Raw genomic sequence first — 18674 nt, forward strand, 5'->3', positions numbered from 1 at the left:
TCTCCTTCCTTATTAGACGTTTTATTGCACTTTAAGACATCATTCTTCTTCTCAGCTGTTGTACGGCTAATAAACAGTTTTGGGTTTTTTAGAGCTCCATAGCAACTAGTTTTTTTTCTGGGATGATCATAAATACATTTATTTTACATATTTCTATTTTTCATGTATTTATGTATTCTTAAATATGTATTTACTTGCAAATATTCAGAGAGAAGCATTTTTGAAAGTGTGCGAACTCGGCGTTGTAAAGCTCATATTTGGTCATTTGGCGGCCTCTGTCGTCCAAAGAGGAGAAGCGTAGCGTGTGAGTGTTTTTCGTGTTTAAAATTAACGCCCATAAACACCAAATACAGACTTTAAAATAAATATATTATTTTGCCAGCTAAATGTTAATATACAGTACGTTGCCGTTTCTACGGTAATCTTGTTTCGATAGTGTACCGGAAGCGCTAAACGTTGTACTGTTCCTGCGTGTTCCCACTGGCGCCCTTGACTCTTTCACGATTTGACATTCGGCAGCTTCTGTTAATCCATTCTACGTAAATTAAATACGTTTTCAACGCTTTATGAATTACAATGTCTGTTCTATCTTCTTAAATGTTAACGGGGGGGGGGGGTCGAATACTAGTTTTCCTTTATTTGTGAGACTTTTGTACTGAAAGAGCCCACCGGAAGTATTAAACACCGTTACGTGAACGCTGCGTCGCATTTGCCTGCTTGAATCTGTTTGAGTTAGTACAAAGATGAAGCCTTTATTAAAACTGAAAACGGCATTTGTTTTTTTTTTTGTGTCGCTTATGTGCGTTGAAATCGCCTGGTGCAACAATGGCAGGAGGGTACGTGTGTGTCGTTTTAAAAATCGTCCTATTTGGTCTTAGATGAAGCTATTAGCCGTATGTGCAGTAATGCTAACGGTAGCTAATTGTGGCTTGTTTGGCTTTTTTCTCCCATTTCCAGGTTGGCGACGTCCTAGAAGCGGAATTCAGTGATTTCTCCGTGCCTCTAGAACATTCTTTTGAAGTCGGTGAGGAAGTTTTAGTGTCTTTTGTCGTGTTTTGGGGGGTGAGAAAACGAAGCTGTTTAAGTGCTACTAGGAGAAGTAGATTGATTGAACTGTCGCCGCCATTTGAAGGTGCCATTAAACAGCTGCCTTTTAACGGCGAACTCTCGCGCGATCTCTGTCCAGATGACGTGGGCAGGTTCCGGGTGCGTGGAACGCTGCTGCTGAAAACCGGCAGGGAGCCCGGAGCGTCTCTGAATCAGAACCAACTGTCGCGCGACGACAGAGTCCAACTCAAAGTGAGTCCAACCAGCAGAAATGTACATTTTAAAAAGTCCTGTGATATTTGTTGCATTCATTTAGCCGTTTATTATTCATATTGAACTTTTGTATCCATTGTATTTTGTCATTACTTTCATTTTTGGATTAATTTATTTCATTAAATAATTGGTTTATTGATCTGAAACCGGAGTGCCCGGAGAAAACCCACGCAAGCACGGGGGAGAAGATGCAAACTCCACACAGGCGAGGCCGGGATTCGAACCCCGGTCCTCAGAACTGTGAGGCAGATGTGCTAACCAGTCGGTGGCCATGCCGGCTTGTTTCATCATAATAAAATTAATTATAAGTATCACAATAAAAAAAGAGAACATGCTTATTTCATTATTAAAATGGATAATTTGACATAGCTTATCAAACAATGACCTGGCCCCTCTGTCTGTTTTCAAACTGAAATGTGGCCCTTGAGCACAAAAGTTTGCCCCGCCCGCGATTAAAACCAAAATCTTAAAACCTGAAACCTTTTTCGCAGGAAGTGGCGTCGGTGGACGGTCTGTACCGGATCCGAGTGCCTCGGATTTCGCTGCAGGCCGACAGACAGACGGAGCGGCAGATGGACGGATACGTCACGGCGTTTGTCAGAGCTGTAAGCCTTTCAATAGTAGTATTTTTAATTAATACAGTAATTGTGTAATCATAAGATCCAACATTTTGATTATTTGTCCCTTTTTTTCTTATTGTCATAACTTGCACATTTCTTCAAGTCTCACATTCTACTTTTAAATAATTGAATTAATACCACAGCTTCAGTGTCAGTTGTTCGGTATTCACACACTGTTTTTTTTTTCCGTGGGCTTGAAAAGATTGGTTACCTCCGATCAAATATAACCCAAGTGAACTTAAAATGCTGTTTTTAAATGTTGATTTGATTTATTAAGGAGAAAAAAAACTATTCGTTACCTGGCCCGTGTGTGATTTAAATGTAATTAAAACATAACTTACAGTAATGAGAACAGTAATGACTCATCCAGGAGGCCACAGAGGAACCCAGGACAACTTCTAAAGAACTGCAGGGCTCCCTTGCGTCAGTTAAGGTCAGAGTTCATGTCAGAACAATAAGGAAGAGGGGGGAAAAAAAGTGGCATCCATGGCAACGTTCCAAAGTGAAAACCACTGCCGATCAAAAAGAACAAAGGCTTGTTTTTCTTTTGCAAAAAAAAAAATAACGATCCAAAACACACCAGCAAGTCAACTTTGAATGACTTAAAAAAAATAACAAATACAAAAAAAAACTTTACTTTTACGCCATTACTATGATCTCCATGCCGCTCGCTCCTTTTATTGATCAATTTTTGCTTACTTATCCATTTTTTCATGTGCGATCTAGCTGTTTAGATTACGACTTCCGCATTAGGCGCTGTTTGCTCCAATCCAATGTGACATTTGACACCCGTTCGACAACCAAACGACATGAGGCAGTCACATGACAACACACGTCTTCTTCTATTGGGCTTCGCGGGTATAGATAAAGAAAAATAGATAGGCTGGCCCCGCTAATCGATGCGCTCATGTGGTGGCCATGTTGGGAAGGTCATCGCTCCCATTGAAGGCAACAGCACGCGACCGTAAACAATTCAGATGACGAAAAACAACAGCTCTCATGCATTGTATTATTTTTCTCGTACTGTCTGCCCAAATGTGGATATTCCAGCCCACTTCTAACTTCAGAAAACAGTACTTTCTTACTCCTACACAAGTGTTTTTTTGTTTTTGTTTTGTTTTGGAGGACTACTTTTTACTTGAGTCATATTATTTTCAAGTAACAGTACTTCCGGCGACTCTGCCCAACTCTGATAACACGCTAGCACAAACTGACACCTGGGCAAATAAATATTGTAATATAAATAACAGAATTGTCATTAAACTCACCTTTTGGCATTCGCACACAGTAACAAATGTTAGGAAACATGGACAAATTTGTGAACAGTAAAGTAGACTACACGGGAAGTAACAGAGTTTCTGTTTCACTTTTGACTGCGCACAAGGTGCATTCAGGAATGCCAACAAAACAACGTATCCTTTGTTTTTAGTGTGCCATGGTGGAGTCCCGCCTGAGTGACGTGATCACGTTGCACACGGACGTGTCGGGCTCGCTGATCGGCGTTTCCATCGTCACGCTGCCCGGAGCCTGCAGGGGGATCGACGTGGAGGACGACGTGGACCTGGACCTCTTCAACACGACGCTCAATGTCATGGCCCCTGTCAACGCGCCCGGGTCAGTCACGCAGAACGTGGATTGTTTCCAGTCTGTTCTCGTAGTTTATTTCTGTTGTTTTGAGTAACTGGCAAGGGGAGCAATGACATTGATTGCATGACGATGTTAGCTAATTAATCGTTTAAAGCCACACATTATATTATAGTGTGAGGATGGCAACCACAAGCTAAAAAAAAAAAAAAAAAAATGCAGTTGAGTCGTACGCATCTTAGTGTTTCGCTCCCATCAGCATTCAAGCCCGCTCTCAGCACTCACTCGCACTTTTTTCCCTATTTGATTTCTAATTGCCACAAAATGTCCTTGCAGACCCGAGACGGCGCTGTTCCTGGAGCGCATGGAGCAGGAGTCGGCAAAGAAAGGAAAGAATCCCCAGGAGCAGAAGTCTTTCTTCGCTAAATACGTGCGTGGATCCCACCCCCACAACTCCTCCTCCTCCTCTGAGCTCAGCATGTCTTTTCCTCTCGTCAAACTTCCATCGTTTTGCTTCCACAAACACTCCGAGAATTGAGTTTTTACAATAGTGCTTCCTCAGTTGTAATGTAACGCATTCGCCTGAAGGTGGCGCTGTCTGGTGGCCTGTGCTGCGTCATGCTGACAGCTGTGTGCCGCTTGCTGTGCTGTGTTGCAGTGGTATTTGATACTGGGAGGCGCCATCTTCCTCATGGCTTCCAATTCAGCACAGCCCCCAGCAGGAGGAGCCAGAGAGCAGAGCTGACCCCTTCATAGTTTCCCCCACCTTAAGATCGTCAAACAAAGGTAAATATCAAACAGCGATAAACCAAGTCAACATAAAATGCGGGTTTTAAATGATTTTATTTATTAAGGGAAAAAAAAGTCTATTCAAAGCTACTTGGCCCTGTGTGAAAAGGTAATTGCCCCCCCCCCCCCCCCCTGTTAAATCATCAATTAACTGGCTAATCGCATTTCATTGAAAGCTGAGTTAATTTTCACTTGCCAAACCCAAGCCTGATTACCTCCAGACCTGATCAATCAAGAAATCCCTGGAAAAGAACCTTTCTGACAAAACAATAAGATCTTAAATAAAATATTATTATTATTAAAATATTCTAAGGGCTGACAAGAGGAAAGTGGAACTTCTTCGAAGGTGTGTGTCTCGTTAATTATGGTGTAAATGTAAAACAGCATTTTACAAAAAAAAAAAAAACATAGCGTCAATCGTGGTGCTGGTAGTGTGATGGTCTGGGGCTGCTTTCCTACTGTAGGACCTGGATGACTTGCTCTGATTGATGGCGCACTGAAGTCTGCTCTTTACCAGAAAATCCTAAAGGAGAATGTTCAACCATCAGTTCATGACTTCAAGCTGAAGCGCACTTGGGTTCCGCAGCATGACAACGATCCAAAACACACTAGCGAGTCAACTTCTAAATGGCTTAAAAAAAATATGAAGGTTTTGGAGTGACATAGTCAAAGTCCAGACTTAAATCTGATTGAAATGCTGTGGCATGACCTTAAAAAGGCCGCCCATGCTCGAAAATCCTCCGTCGTAGGTGAATTATGTAAAAGATGTAAAAGACTCATTGCCAGTTATATCAAACGCTTTATTTCAGTTGTTGCTGCTGAGGATAGCCCAACCAAGTAGCTTTGAATAGTTATTTTCCCTTCATGAATAAAATCACCTCTAAAAACAGCATTTTATGTTCACTTGGGTTGTCTTTGTCTGATATTTACATTTCTTTGGTGATCTTTAACATTAAAGTGGAGAATTTGGGAATGGGGCAAACACTTATTTACAGCACCGTATGTATTGCTTTGCAGCCATCTTGTGGCACCTGTAAGCAATTCTAAAAAAAAAATAATAATAATAATATTTCCTCTCTCTCGCGGGGTGTTAATTATCCACTATTCCCGGCGGGGCTCACTCGCTGGGCGTACACATTATAGGTCAACTGCGTCTCAGCCTAACCTCTGTAAGTGCTTCTGTTTTTGTTAGCGACAGGGACATCACCATGTTTGGCGGTATCAAGTGTAGTAAATTGATGCCTCTTGTCACAGCCATGTTTAGCGGTGGGAGGGCCTGTATTTGGGGGAGTAGTCGATCACTTGACGGGTTGAGGTGCGGCGTCTGTCCTAGCAGAGGCCACTATTTGAGGAAATACTGCGCTTTTTAACAGTTTAAATATTGGGAATTTCTAACAGAGAATGAATGTGTGGACTTAGTGTTGTGATCATTTTCCACTTCACCACTCACAAACTGCTAACAAGCTTTTCTTATTCTTGTGTTGATAATAATAGGGATTAAAGTAACGGTTAAATGTTTTTGTTTGTTTTCCAGTGGATGTACATAGTACCTCTGGTTCTCTTCCTGATGATGTCAGGTGCTCAGGACCAATCAGGGGGCGGAGCCGGTGCAGCCAATGGTGGTGGCCGATGATCAACCGCTAACTTTTTTTTTCTTTTTTTTTTTTTTTTTTTTTAAATTCTCGTGTGAACTGCTGTACATGAGCATTATTGTGAAAAGAATAATAAAAGTATTTATGACCTGAGCGGATTGAAGTGGTTTGAACTCGCAGGAGGTGGTAACGTTGTTAATTTTAAATTCGAACAACAGCAACAACTAAACATAGTTTGTAACTGCATCTCCAGCACATGTAGCTCCGTAGCATACATTCAATGACGTAGACCGATATGATGCAATACGTGGTAGTGCGCAAACAGCTTGTTTTCATTTTCAAAACATTTAAGAACAAAAAAGAAAACAACCTGCTATAAACTGTTGTTCGTGCAATAAATAAAAATCTGCCCCATTTTTGTTTCAGATGTGATTTATTTATTTTTTTTTCAGACTTGCCCTCTTTTTGTACAAAGATAGCCCCTAAAAGATTTTTCAAATACACGCAGTGTTTGTTTTTCAAATATGTCTGCTATTGTTTACTCTTATGTATTCGCTTTGCAAACATGTGCTCTATTGATTTTATAAGTATAAATATACCACCTACTTTTAATATGCACCCTAGTTGTGTTTTTTCCTTGCAGATATGCCCCCTATTTAAAAAATAAAACTAAATCTTGCTTGAGCAGGTATGCTAATTTTGGTGGGTAAATATGCTGCCTATTTTTACTTTATTGTATATATTTTTTCAAATATGGCCCTTATTTAAATACACACTCTTTGTAATATTTTTTGGGGGGACAAATATGCCCCTTCTTTATTTTCAAATGGGCCCACCTCCATTTGTTTTTCAAAAAAAATTGACCCCATTTCTACTTTATTGCAAATATGCCTCCCATTATTTTTAGATATTTAGTTTTTTCCCAAAAAGTCCTCATATTTAAAATTTTTGCAAAAATACCAATGATTCTTTTGGCAAACATGCCCATTATTTATTTCTCATATAAGGTATGCTCCTATTTATTTTTAAATCTCCTGAATTTACATTTCTTTGCAAATATGACCCAAGTGTTTTGTTTTTTTTCTAGAACAGCTATCGTGACCGTAGATACTTTTATTCACTGGTTTTGAATAAATAAACAAACCTAAATGGAGTGCATACGTGCACACAAAAGTATATCAAGTAAAGAAATTAACTTTTGTAATATTTTTTGTGTTCAAATTTTAAGCTCGATGATGTCACACTGCAGTCTATTTTTTAATCTGTGTTGCACGCTAAGCATCTAAAACGTACAATGCGTGACGTCAACGTATGCGCTTCCTCCCGCTGGGCGTGGGCCGCTTCGTCTGGCTGTTTTTAGCGCGGTCGTCCGACTGTGACAAATACTTTGGCCGCTTATTTCGGGCGCCACCTCAACACCTCGCTGACCCTCGGCCCTGCGTTCGCTCGGCAACAGGCCTCACCTCGCGGGGCCTCGGTGCATCATGGGAGATCTCTCAGCGTCGGCGCTGATGGATGCGCAGGAACAACACATTGATGAATAGCCAGTTTTGAAATCAAAAGCCTATAGAAACATGTTTTTCAACTATTACATTTCTTTTCAAAGGGGGATTGGTAACTAAAAAAAATAATGCCTCCAAATATCTCAATGGTATTACACCAAAACACAATGAGCAATTTTGATTTGCTTTCGGGGGCCACATAAAATGATGTGGCGGGCCGGATGTGGCCCCCCGGGCCACCAGTTTGACACCTGTGCCCTATACCCGATCGTTTGTGACGGCAGTCCTGGAACTTTTTCTGCCACACCTCGTCGGGTCAAGTTTCAAAGTTGGGTTTGAAATGATAAATTCTCTCTGTTGACTGTCTTTTTCAAATGTTTGTTGTTTTTTGTCGTGGCACCAGAGCGCGAGTGATTACGGATCACGGGGGTTGTTATCCTCCTCGCAGGGAGCACCCCGGACCCAGGAAAAACACGACGGGGGTCTTGGGGGGGGCTACGTTCATGACAGCTCATAAATCTCCTGAGACCATGTGGCTCGGCGTGCCAGCGCCATGATTTAGGCTCCTTCTTTATGCTGCACTAAAAGCCAAAAGGCCCGTTGGTTTTAACCAGCCACTAAATTGGAGTGCGCTAAACCGCGAGCATTCCGTTTTGCTTCCAAGAATAAATTACGAGTTTCTATTTATTTATTTTTTTTTTTTTTACACTAACAACTTTATACTAATTTACTACAAGTGAAAGTCAAATTTTTTTTTTTTTTTTTGAGAAATAAAAGCTTAATTTTAGGAAAAAGTCGGGGTTTCCCCCAACAAATCCTTGTGTAATACTGACAATTTAGCAGTAATATATTATGATATTATTATTATTATTATTATGATCATTAAGAATACATTTTAATTAATTTTAGAATACTGAGAGAAAAAGAAAATCTATGTTTTGTGACAATGTATTTTGATACTAACTTCTTAATACTAAAATTCTACAAGAATAAATATGGAATCTTCCAAGATAGTCTAATTATTATTAATTATAATAATAATTATATTCTAATTAATAATAATAACCCTCAAATTATTTTGGGAGGTGTAAAAGTAAAATTTTTTAAACCAGTCAGATTTTAACAAACAAAACAAATCTCATTTTTGTTTTAAATTGACCCAAAAAAATGAGGATTTTTTTTAAAACAAAAGTCAGATATTTAAAATGTTTTGTTTTTAACCAAAAAAAATTTGTATTTGAATTTCTCTTTAACAGGTCAGCTCATTAAAAATAGTAACTTTGACAAAAAGTTTAGATTTAAAATGTTTTTTCTTTTTCCACGAGGATTTAGGATTCATTTTTTCGACAAAGAAAAGCCTTTTGGTTTTTTTTTCAGATTTGGCGTATTTGCAACCGTCAGATTTTTATTTCCTTTACTTTTTGACCAAAAGTTGGATTTTTTTCAACCAAAAAAAAAAAAAAAAAGTCTTTTTCAAAAAAAAAAAAAAATCATTTTGTTTCCATTTCAACAAAATGTCAGAATTAGATTTGATTTTGACAAAGAAGTGAGATTTTTATTTGGTTTATAAAAAGAGTTTGATAGCACATTAAGATAAAGAGTAGGCCGGCCTTTAGTCTTAAATCTGTGTAAAAAACATTAGCAGTTGTTGGAGAAGCTCAAGGCGGTCGGGGATAAACGCGACTGAGCGAGCGCACGAGGTCGGGCGGGTCGAGGAAGCGAGGCGCCCGCCCGCGGGCCGGCTGGCAGCTGGCCCCCGTCAATCAAGCGAAAAGCATCCGCGTGTACCGCTTGGCCGCCGCTTATCGCGCTCTCCATTTCACCCATAGCGGCGGCGTGTTAGCATGTAATCAGGCAACACGAGCGGACGCCGACGCCGGCCCGTGCTCTTAAACGCAGGTCAAAGGTCACGGCGCAATGCAGCTGGCCAATGGCAGGTGCCGCGACATACAGCGTAGGCTAAACGTGCGCCTCGTTAACATGTCGAAGTGCCAACAAAATCAACAGCACGTCATTAACGCAACCGTTATGCGTAGGACGCTTTCAAGGATTCAAACAAGGGTTAGGGTCTCAAATTAGGGTTTTAAAGCAGGCTTAGGATTTCAATGGCAGAGTTACTAAGTATTAACTCTGTGTTAGGGTTTCAATCCAGGGTTTGAGTTTCTAAATAAGGTTTTAAGTTTGTCTAAAGGTTTCAAAGTAGGGCGTCACGCCGAGGTTATGGTTTCAAACCAGGGTTGGGTTTTCGGAGTAAGGAGTCGGCTTATAAATTTGGGTTTTGAGTTAAGGTTAAGCTTTCAAGGCAGTGTAACGGTTTAAGACAGGGATCGGTTTCAAAGTAGGGTTTCAAGTCAGTGTTAAGGCTTCAAGCCACGGATTGGGTTTCAAGGTTTCCAAACAAGGGTTGGTGTTTCAAAGTAGGGTTTCAAATTCGACTTTAAGGTGAGAGTTAGTTAGGGTTAGGATTTCAGAAAAAGGTTTCAAACCAGGATTTGGGTTTCAAAGTAGGGTTTTGAGTTTATGTTAAGGTTTCAAATTAGGGTTTCAAGCCAGAGTTACAATTTCAAAGAAGGATTAGGTTTTTAGAATAGATGTTTAAATTGCTGTTATAGTTTCAAGCAGGGATAGGGTTTCAAATTTGGGTTTTAAACTGGTGTTAAATTTCAAAGTAGGGTTTTGAGGCAGGGATAAGGTTTACAAATGACAGTTTTTGAGTCTGTGTTGGGGTGTCAAATTAAGTTTTGGAGAAGGGGTTAGGGTTTAAAACCCGGAATAGGGTTTCAAAGTAGGATTTCGTGTAGAGTTAGGGTTTCAAATGAGGGGTTTAAGTCTGTGTTAGGGTTTCAAGGCAGAGTTTGGGTTTCAAACAAGTATGAGGGTTTTAAGCCAGGGTTTCAAACTGAGCATAGGGTTTCAAAGTATGGTTTTAAGCATGGGGTAAGGCATCAAAGCAGGGTTTCAAGTCTGGATTTCGGTTTCAAATTCGGGTTAGAAATCAGGGCTGGGGTTTCACATCAGGTTTTCGTACACGGGGTAAGGTATTCAGCAATGGTTAGGTTTTGAAGGTAGGGCGACGTCTCGCTCCTTGCGTCGTGTTCTATTTATAGCCCTTTGCCTATGTATTATGTCCATCCTGTTCTATTTATAGCTCTGAACCGCTTGCGTGCGTTTCCCAGCGAATGCCAGTCCGCGACTATGCAAATGAGCAGCGGCACGGCATCATCCGACACCTCGGCGGGCCCGGTCCCGCGTGACGGCGGTCTCGGAGCTAATAAGAGGGCTCCCCCAGAAAAAGGAGAGCCTCACTGCACCGGCGCCTCCTCCTCGGACAACGCACGACAAAACAAAAGGGGACAACATGCCTACATCCAATAAAGCAGGTAGGACCTCAAGTCAACAACAACAAACAAACAAACAAAAGTCCCTTTTTACGGGAATCTTGTAATTTCTTTTCTTGTATTGTTTTTTTTTTTTTTTTTTTTAAGAACAGTGTTGAAGTCGAACTCTTACTGCTAAATGTAGCCTTGAGAATCTTTGGGTCCCAAAAGGTGAATCCCGATTTGAATCCCGATTTGAATCCCGATTTGAATCCCGATAACGTCATACTAAAATTAGACGCGAATCCAACTGTAACCTTGCGAGAAAAGCAAATGTATGTTTCGAGAATGAAGTCCTTTTTTTTTTTCTCCAAACAACAAAAATCACATTTTGGAGAGAGAAAAAAATTAAAAATAAAAATCACAAAAATAATGTATTGAATCTTGTGATAAAAAAAACAACAACATCCAATTTAAAACAAAAAAAATTACTACAATTAAAAAGTCATCATTGTTTACCTTGTCTTTGTATTATCTTGACAAAAATATTGTTTGTAGTCTTATGGCAAGTATCGACCGAAATTATTAATCTATTACTAACACAACTAACGTTGGAGATATATATATATTTTTTCCACAATGAGTGTTTTTGAGAGAAAAGAAAATGTTCATCAACTACGAATAATTTAAAACTAAAATATTCAGAGAAAACTACAAATTTCTTGCAATAATAAATTCATATTTTTAAAACATACTAACAAAATAATACAATATATTAAGAAGCATATTCCGTTCATAAAAACTGTTTTTTTTACATCATCTTAATATTAAGATTTAAAAAATGTAAAATAAAATAATACTGTCAATAGTGTCCTTGAAAATTGTGTTTTTTCATTTTTGATGCTAATTTAATGTGAGAATACTATTAAAGACAGTTGCATTTTGTCAAGAATGAGGTCGTGTAATTTTATATAAAAATCTTTTTTGAGGGAAAAAGTTATCGTTGTAGTTAAACAAAAATCCTAATCTAATATAAACAATTTACCTTATTTTTGTTTGTATTTTTTTTTTTTTTGAGGGGGGGGGGGGGGGGGAAATAGTCTTTTTTTGTCTTCCCAAAATAAAAAAGTTATTTTTTGGAACTCCTTCATTTTCTTTGCAATAATTGCCTTCGTTTTCGTGCGTCCTAATCCCTTAAAACGGCAAAGTAGGCCACTAAATATTAGGAGATATGGAAACATAATATTAACGTTGGGCACGTCCACGAGTAAACTACTTGTACCAAACAGTTTTGCGCCAACGAGTGTCACTTTAGTCGTCTTTTGAGCGTTCCACGCAGCAAGGCCTGTTCCCTCGCCGCTAGGTAACCATCTGAACCCTGACCTCGTCTCAGCGTCGTCCCGTGAAGAAACGGAGGCTCTTTCTGTCGTCGAATGCCCTTGAAAATCGTCCGTGACGACATTGAGAAAGCTCATGCGCTGGAATGTCGTCATGGCAGGTTTTGCGGCGTCCCGTCCCGAGGATCCGTTTGAAGCTCATTTTTTATGCCGCTTGATTAATGAGCAGCGTTATCCCGGTCAACATATTTTGGGAGCCCTCGCCCGTCGTCATCATCCGCCTGCCATCAATCCCGTCACTCAGATATCCCACCAGCTCAGTAGAAATAAATACCACTTTTCAAATGCCCGGTTCTTGTTTCATGGCTTGTGCTGGATACAAAATGTCAGGAAAAGCCTACTGGAACAGCTGAACTTGATTCTGGATTGATCAGAGGCACTTTAAATGGTGGAAGTTGAATGGGTTCAAACAATTAATTTAATTTCCACTCTTGTAAAGCTTTTTTTTTTTTTTTGTATTTTCAATTTTATTTTTGTTTTAATATTATTTTTTTATATGCACACTATGTGATGACCATCACAGCATCGCACCAATCACAAGAAGGTTGGATTTTTTTTTTTTTTTGACACCCCAAATTTATTTTTTCAAAAAAGAAATCATAAATAAATAGGTTATGTTTTCTCTGGGGGAAAAAAATAAATCAAAATAAATCACAATTTTGCAAGGTTAAAGTCATTTGTTTTCTCCAAACGTTTTTATTGTCTTGAGGAAAGAAATTAATATTGTACGGCCTAATTTATTACTTTTTTTTTTTGCCCTGTTTGGCTGTTAGGTCGAGCTGAAAGGATACTACTACTATACTAACCTAATAGAAAAATACTACGCTCAGCGCTAACTAGCAAAGTTTGCTAAACCTACGCCAACTCGCTGTGAAAGTGCGCTAACCTTTACTGTTCTATGCTAGCCATCGTAAATGTATTTTGGGGGGACAAAAAAGTAGTAACAATCAATCCTCGGGAAAGAACGTCAGATTTTAGAACAAGACTAATATTTCATGTTGTAATGGTACAAAAAAAAATTCAAATCCGATATCCAAGGTCACTCACTTGAGGCTCGCTGATGATTAGCGTTTTTTGGCGGCCTCGCTGATCCCTCGTATTTCAGAGCCCGGAGGTGTGAGTTATTCTGTCAAGTCTCTTCTTTCATCTTGTGAGGACGACGACGGCGGAGGAGGTCAAGTCTCACTGGGGCGGCCCTTTGTTGTCAATAATAGTAACTTAGATTTATATAAAATTCTTAATTGTTTTGACAAGAAAAAAGGCATAGACCGTGTGCAGAATTTTTACATATGCAAGTGACATATATATGCACATACATAACGATTTTTTTTTAATTCTAACTAGTAAGTCAGTACCTTGCACATATACAAACTAAAAAAAATAAAAAAAACAACATCACGCTAGACTCAGTAAAGTATAAGCATATTGTACACACAAACTGAATTAAAATAATAATAATCATTTTTAAAAAGCCACACTTCATAGCCTCGTATAAAAAAAAACAAAGATTATTGTGCTTTGCCGCCATCTTATGGCATTTATGTGCAATTATAAACCTTTTTAGGTGGGCATCAATTACTAGTGGATTTTCGATACTAGTGGCGGGACTCGGTCCCTAGCCACAGCAAATGCAATTGGTTTTATAAAGTGTGATTATGTATACACTGTAGTATTCGTGTGTGTGTGTGTGTGTGATGTGTGCCTTTAAGAGGCATGGCCTAGTGAGTGATTTCAGCACCAGGAGTTGTTCAGTGCGCATGTGAGCGCCTGGGTGTGAGTTGTGACCTACAGCAGCTCCTTGCTGGTGTTCTCATTTGCTATTTTGGCTTGCAACACAGAAAACTGACCAACTGGCAAAAGAAACTCCAAAAGTTGGAGCACTCATAAGTCAAGGTAGCCCTGCGATAACAACTTTGATTTCTGTAGTGCGAGTGAGGCGTTCCGCTTTAGACATTTAATTGCTCTGATAAATGACGGGATTATCTCGGGATCTCGGCTCTCAGCGGGAATGCCAGGATCATGCCAGAGTCTCCTGGAATCAAAGGCCGCTCGTTAAACGCTCTCACGCCATTTCGAGGAAAGAGATGCCCCCCAACCCCCACGAGATCCCCCCCGTAGATCACCCCGCCTCCACCGCGGTTGATGATTGCACGTTAAGTTTGGCAGGTTAAGGTCGCTTTTGGGGTCAGTTGCCAAGCTCATGCAGTGCAGCTGACCAGCTAGGATTGCGGCAAACGTTGTCAGTTCATCAATCAAACTTTATTTATAAAGAGCTTTTCATGCAATTAACAAGTATGTTTGGTATATTTTTGATGTCGAATAAATCAGATGTTTCACAGCCTAAAACTGATCCCTGGGCTACACCACGTTATTTCATAGACTTTCAAGAGGAGCATATATCTAAGTTTACCCTAAAAGGTTCTTTAAACACTTAAGATGACTAATTTACACACTGCATACTTGCTGGGAACTCTTCAGTGTGTGTGTGTGTGTGTGTGTGTTCTTAGAAACTTGTAAAGAAAGAGAGCTTTTCAAGATTTGAATTCTGTGTCGCATTCACATGACAGCTCACACAGTGGGAATTTTGAGTTGTGAGTAGTAGTATTTCAACAAACTCTAAATTGAAAGTTTTTTTGTTGTTGTTGTTTTTAACAAAATTGTGTTTTCAAGAAATAGTTGTTTTAAAAAAAAAAAAATAGCTGAATATCTAAAGCTTCTTTTTTTTTTTTTTAATGTAGACTTCTCGATACCGCACAAGGAAAACCCAGTACTCACAAATTGATACTAAAATAGTCATATGATTTTAACCTTAGAAGAGGGAAAAAAAGCAATATTTTTTGAGAATATTTTATTATTTTTCAACAAAAAAGTCACATTTTCAGAACAAATTATTTTTTTTTTTTTAAAAACGACAATCTAGTTATTAGCAACAATGACAAAGTTTTTTTGTTTTTATAAACAGTAATTAGCATTCTGACTTAAAAAGTATTTTTAGATGGAAAAAAATAAACCACGAAATTTCAAGAGGGTAATTCTGCATAATTTAATAATAATAATTTAGTAATTTGCATGACAGCTCACACAGTGGGTATTTGGAGATTTGGCTAACTGTGTTCTCCTTTTACAGGAAGAAAAAAACGGGGCACCAGGAGGTTACCAATTTAAAAAAAAAAAAACAATTGTGAGATGTTACTTCATCGTAATTTATACATTTTGACACTTTTTATGTTTTTGTCTCCTCAGAGAAGCTGCCGCCGTACGAGCCCAACATCCCTGAACCAACCACCAGGGCTGAGTTTCTCAAATGTCAGCCCGAAAAAATTCAATTTATTTTTAAAAAATGATAAATACACATCCAGTTAATTATCATTTCATTATGTACACAAACTAATGGGCTTTGAGTTAAAAAAAAACACTGCCATTTTGGCTAACTGCTAACTAGCGCAACATGTCATCTGCTAACTAGCGCTGCACTGTGGGAGCGTTCGCGAAAAGTCATTGTGACGTAATTCTGGCGCACGCGCATTAACATTGATTGGTAGAAATCCCATTCACTTCCAAAAATCGACATTTTTTTTATTTTGGCCTACACAAAACACTACACTAATTAGCTCTATGAGCACAAGTTCTGTGATGAACATAGCGATTCTTTGCTAACTAGGGCTATGTCAATGCAATCACTGCCAACTAGCCAACTCATTGGATCTATGCTATGCTAGCGCCATACGTAATACAACCCCAATTCCAATAATAAAAATAAAAACAGAATATAATGATTTGCAAATCATATTCAAGCTATATTTCATTGAATACCCTACAAAGAAAAGATATTTAATGTTCAAACTGATAAACTCTATTCATCCATCCATCCATTTTCTGTACCGTTTTACCCTCACTGGGGTCGCGGGGTGCGGGAGCCTATCCCAGCAATCTTCGGGCAAGAGGCGGGGTTTTCTTTTAACAACATTCAATAAATGTTTGGGAACTGAAGACACTAATTGTTGAAGCTTTGTAGGTGGAATTCTTTCCCATTCTTGCTTGATGTACAGCTTCAGCTGTTCAACCGTCTCCGTTGTCGTATTGTACGCTTCATGATGCGCCACACATTTTCAATGGGAGACAGGTCCTGACTGCAGGCAGGCCAGTCTAGTACCCGCACTCTTTTACTACAAAGCCACGCTGTTTTAAAACGTGCAGAATGTGGTTTGACATTGTCGTGCAGAAATAAGCAGGGGGGTCCATGAAAAAGACATTGCTTGGATGGCAGCATATGTTTCTCCAAAACCTGTATGTACCTTTTAGCATTAATGGTGCCTTCACAGATGTGTAAGTTACCCATGCCATTGGCACTAACACAGCCCCATACCATCACAGATGCTGGCTTTCGAACTTTGCGTCCATAACAGTCCGGATGGTTCTTTTCCTCTTTGGCCCAGAGGACACGACGTCCACAATTTTCAAAAATAATTTGAAATGTGGACTCGTCAGACCACAGAACACTTTTCCACTTTGCATCGGTCCATCTTAGATGAGCTCGGGCCCAGAGAAGCCGGCGGCGTTTCTGGGTGTTGTTGATAAATGGCTTTTGCTTTGCATAGTAGAGTTTTAAGTTGCACTTACGGGTGTAACTTCATTGGAATTGGGGTTGTAGATTGAATTGGTGAATTATTGTTGAATTCTTATTCCACGAACACTATATTAACAAGCATACATTGTTTTGATTAGTGGTGGCCCACACAACGCGTACATGCAAAAAAAAAAAAAAAAAAAAAAGTTGATTTACTTCCCCTTCAGTTAATCTGCACTCGACTGTTTTTGCCCAGCTAACAGTTTTCTTAACTCCCTGTTCAGACTGGATGCCGCTGTCTCTGGACGACAAAACGGCGCAGAAGCTGCTGTGGATCTCGGAGAATGGGGCAAAAGTGGCGCGCACATCCGATGCCGTCTGTCCGTATCCCAACAGACCGGAGAGATACGAACACTCGCCACAGGTGGGGAAGTCAGACATTTTGTTTTCAAGCGGACATTTCAACTGGTCCTTCAACCTACTCCCACAGATATTCTCTGATTCTTTTCTTAATTCAAGCCCTCAAACCAGTTTCACATAGCGAAATGAAACTTGGTTGAGAAGTCTATCGTGAGTAGAACCACAACAAAAGTCTTAAGAAGCAGTGCCTAAAAAAAAAAACCATATTCATCCATTTTGCATTGAAGCAGCCATTTTAGAGTCATTTCCTTCACATTTTTTCAAGGGAGAAGTTTTCTTTTTTAGGGAGAAGTTTTCTTTTTTAAACTATTATCGTATTATCTCGATAACCCAAAAAAATCAATTCCACCAAACGTCTTTTATTTTAATTGTTGTTTAAATGAGTTTCATCAGTTCAGTTTTTTATCATAAAGACAAAGTCATACTTTAAAAAGAAAGAATAAACAGCCTTCCGCTGTATTTTCTATATATTTGTTTTTAATTAATTTGAATTAACACGTTTGACAGTTTAAAAAACAAAAAATGTTTTTTTGTAATATCCATCCATTTTCCATACCTCTTTCCCCTCACTGGGGTCATATATTTGACCCAAAAGTATTCGTAAAAGTATGAATTTATTTATTCATCTAATTAACAGAAAAAGTTCCGGATTTCAGCAATGTGTTGAATTTATTTCAACCATTATATGCTGGTATTTCTTCCCAACAAAAAAAAAGCGTATTTTCCCCCCCCCATCAAAACTACAGTATTTATTTTTCTCTGCGAAGGTTATATGTTTTAAATACTCAGCACCGTTTCACAAAGGGTACATGTCTGACCTTGCCTGATCCAACACTTTCCCGTTCAGGTGCTGTGCAAAGAGGGTCTCCTGGGCTCCCGCGGCTACTGGGAGGTGGACTACGACGGCTGGGTGGTGATCGGCACGGTGGTGGACAGCGCCCCCCGCAAGGATGGCCCCTGTGGCCTGGGCGAGAACGCCAGCTCCTGGGGCGTGGGCTGGTCAGGCTCCTGCTATCAGGTGTGGCACAACGGTGAGAACGTGGACATCAGCCTGCCGCTGTCCCACACCCTTGGTGTGTACGTGGACCAGCCGGCTGGCATCGTGAAGTTCCTGCTAGTGGAGGGCGAGGGCGACAAGGAAGTGCGGCTGGTGCACAAATTCAAGATCAGCGTGCAGGAGAAGCTCCTGCCCGCCATGTGGGTGGGCACAAACTCCTTCTGCCTCATTCGGAAAAAAGATCAGTGACTCAGCTGAAGGAACAAGTGGACATTTAAGGTGCAACAAGCACAAGAGGAGTTGACGGCTGAAGTAGTGTGACGGTGTTGATGCCCAATTGTTTTATTATACTGTTGTGTATTTTGGTTTTCTTTTTTAGAAATAGGCAAGGCGACTTGTTATCTTTGCATATATACTCAAGAGCTTGTTTTGCATCTTTCTGTGTGCCAAATAAAGTCAACATCTGTGTACAAGAAAAAAACAAAAACTTGCTCACTCTTGAGAAAAAAAGTCAATTTTTTCCAAAGTTGTATTTTTCTAAGAATGTCACATTCTTTAGACAAAATACA

General features: G+C 39.6%; 2 protein-coding genes and 1 long non-coding RNA gene across 4 annotated transcripts; 2 read left to right on the forward strand and 1 right to left on the reverse strand.

The window, feature by feature from the left end:
• The first annotated feature begins 674 nt into the window (after window positions 1–674).
• emc10 (ER membrane protein complex subunit 10) lies at window positions 675–6319 on the forward strand. Of its 2 annotated transcripts, XM_061748408.1 has the most exons (8): window positions 675–836; window positions 958–1024; window positions 1187–1299; window positions 1812–1925; window positions 3370–3554; window positions 3861–3954; window positions 4183–4310; window positions 5848–6319. In XM_061748408.1, the coding sequence occupies exons 1-7, from the start codon at window positions 744–746 to the stop codon at window positions 4267–4269; spliced, it is 753 nt and encodes a 250-aa protein (XP_061604392.1). In that variant the 5' UTR covers window positions 675–743; the 3' UTR covers window positions 4270–4310; window positions 5848–6319. The 2 variants fall into 2 exon arrangements, with proteins under 2 accessions (XP_061604392.1, XP_061604391.1); XM_061748407.1 differs by lacking the exon at window positions 4183–4310.
• Window positions 3523–18065, reverse strand: LOC133465516 (uncharacterized). Its single transcript, XR_009784646.1, has 3 exons — window positions 17927–18065; window positions 13169–13317; window positions 3523–3621 (listed from the first exon to the last, which is right to left on the reverse strand). It is a non-coding gene; the product is annotated as an uncharacterized LOC133465516 (long non-coding RNA).
• Window positions 10655–18582, forward strand: zgc:195001 (uncharacterized protein LOC567531 homolog). The gene is made up of 4 exons (XM_061748409.1): window positions 10655–10787; window positions 15365–15427; window positions 16973–17112; window positions 17956–18582. Exons 1-4 carry the CDS (start codon window positions 10766–10768, stop codon window positions 18352–18354), a joined length of 624 nt encoding a protein of 207 aa, XP_061604393.1. The 5' UTR covers window positions 10655–10765; the 3' UTR covers window positions 18355–18582.
• Window positions 18583–18674: the final 92 nt, after the last annotated feature.

The sequence above is a fragment of the Phyllopteryx taeniolatus genome, chromosome 16 (genome assembly GCF_024500385.1).
Source record: "Phyllopteryx taeniolatus isolate TA_2022b chromosome 16, UOR_Ptae_1.2, whole genome shotgun sequence".
Taxonomy (NCBI): Eukaryota; Metazoa; Chordata; class Actinopteri; order Syngnathiformes; family Syngnathidae; genus Phyllopteryx; species Phyllopteryx taeniolatus.

Excerpts from the sequence above, each read along its gene's own strand:
- emc10 (XM_061748407.1), top strand. The coding sequence starts at position 744 with ATGAAGCCTTTATTAAAACTGAAAACGGCATTTGTTTTTTTTTTTGTG. Across the intron at positions 837-957 it reads GGTGCAACAATGGCAGGAGG|GTTGGCGACGTCCTAGAAGC; the intron begins GTACGTGTGTGT and ends TCCCATTTCCAG. Across the intron at positions 1,926-3,369 it reads TCACGGCGTTTGTCAGAGCT|TGTGCCATGGTGGAGTCCCG; the intron begins GTAAGCCTTTCA and ends CTTTGTTTTTAG.
- zgc:195001 (XM_061748409.1), top strand. The coding sequence starts at position 10,766 with ATGCCTACATCCAATAAAGCAG. Across the intron at positions 15,428-16,972 it reads CAGGGCTGAGTTTCTCAAAT|ACTGGATGCCGCTGTCTCTG; the intron begins GTCAGCCCGAAA and ends CTCCCTGTTCAG. Across the intron at positions 17,113-17,955 it reads GATACGAACACTCGCCACAG|GTGCTGTGCAAAGAGGGTCT; the intron begins GTGGGGAAGTCA and ends TTTCCCGTTCAG.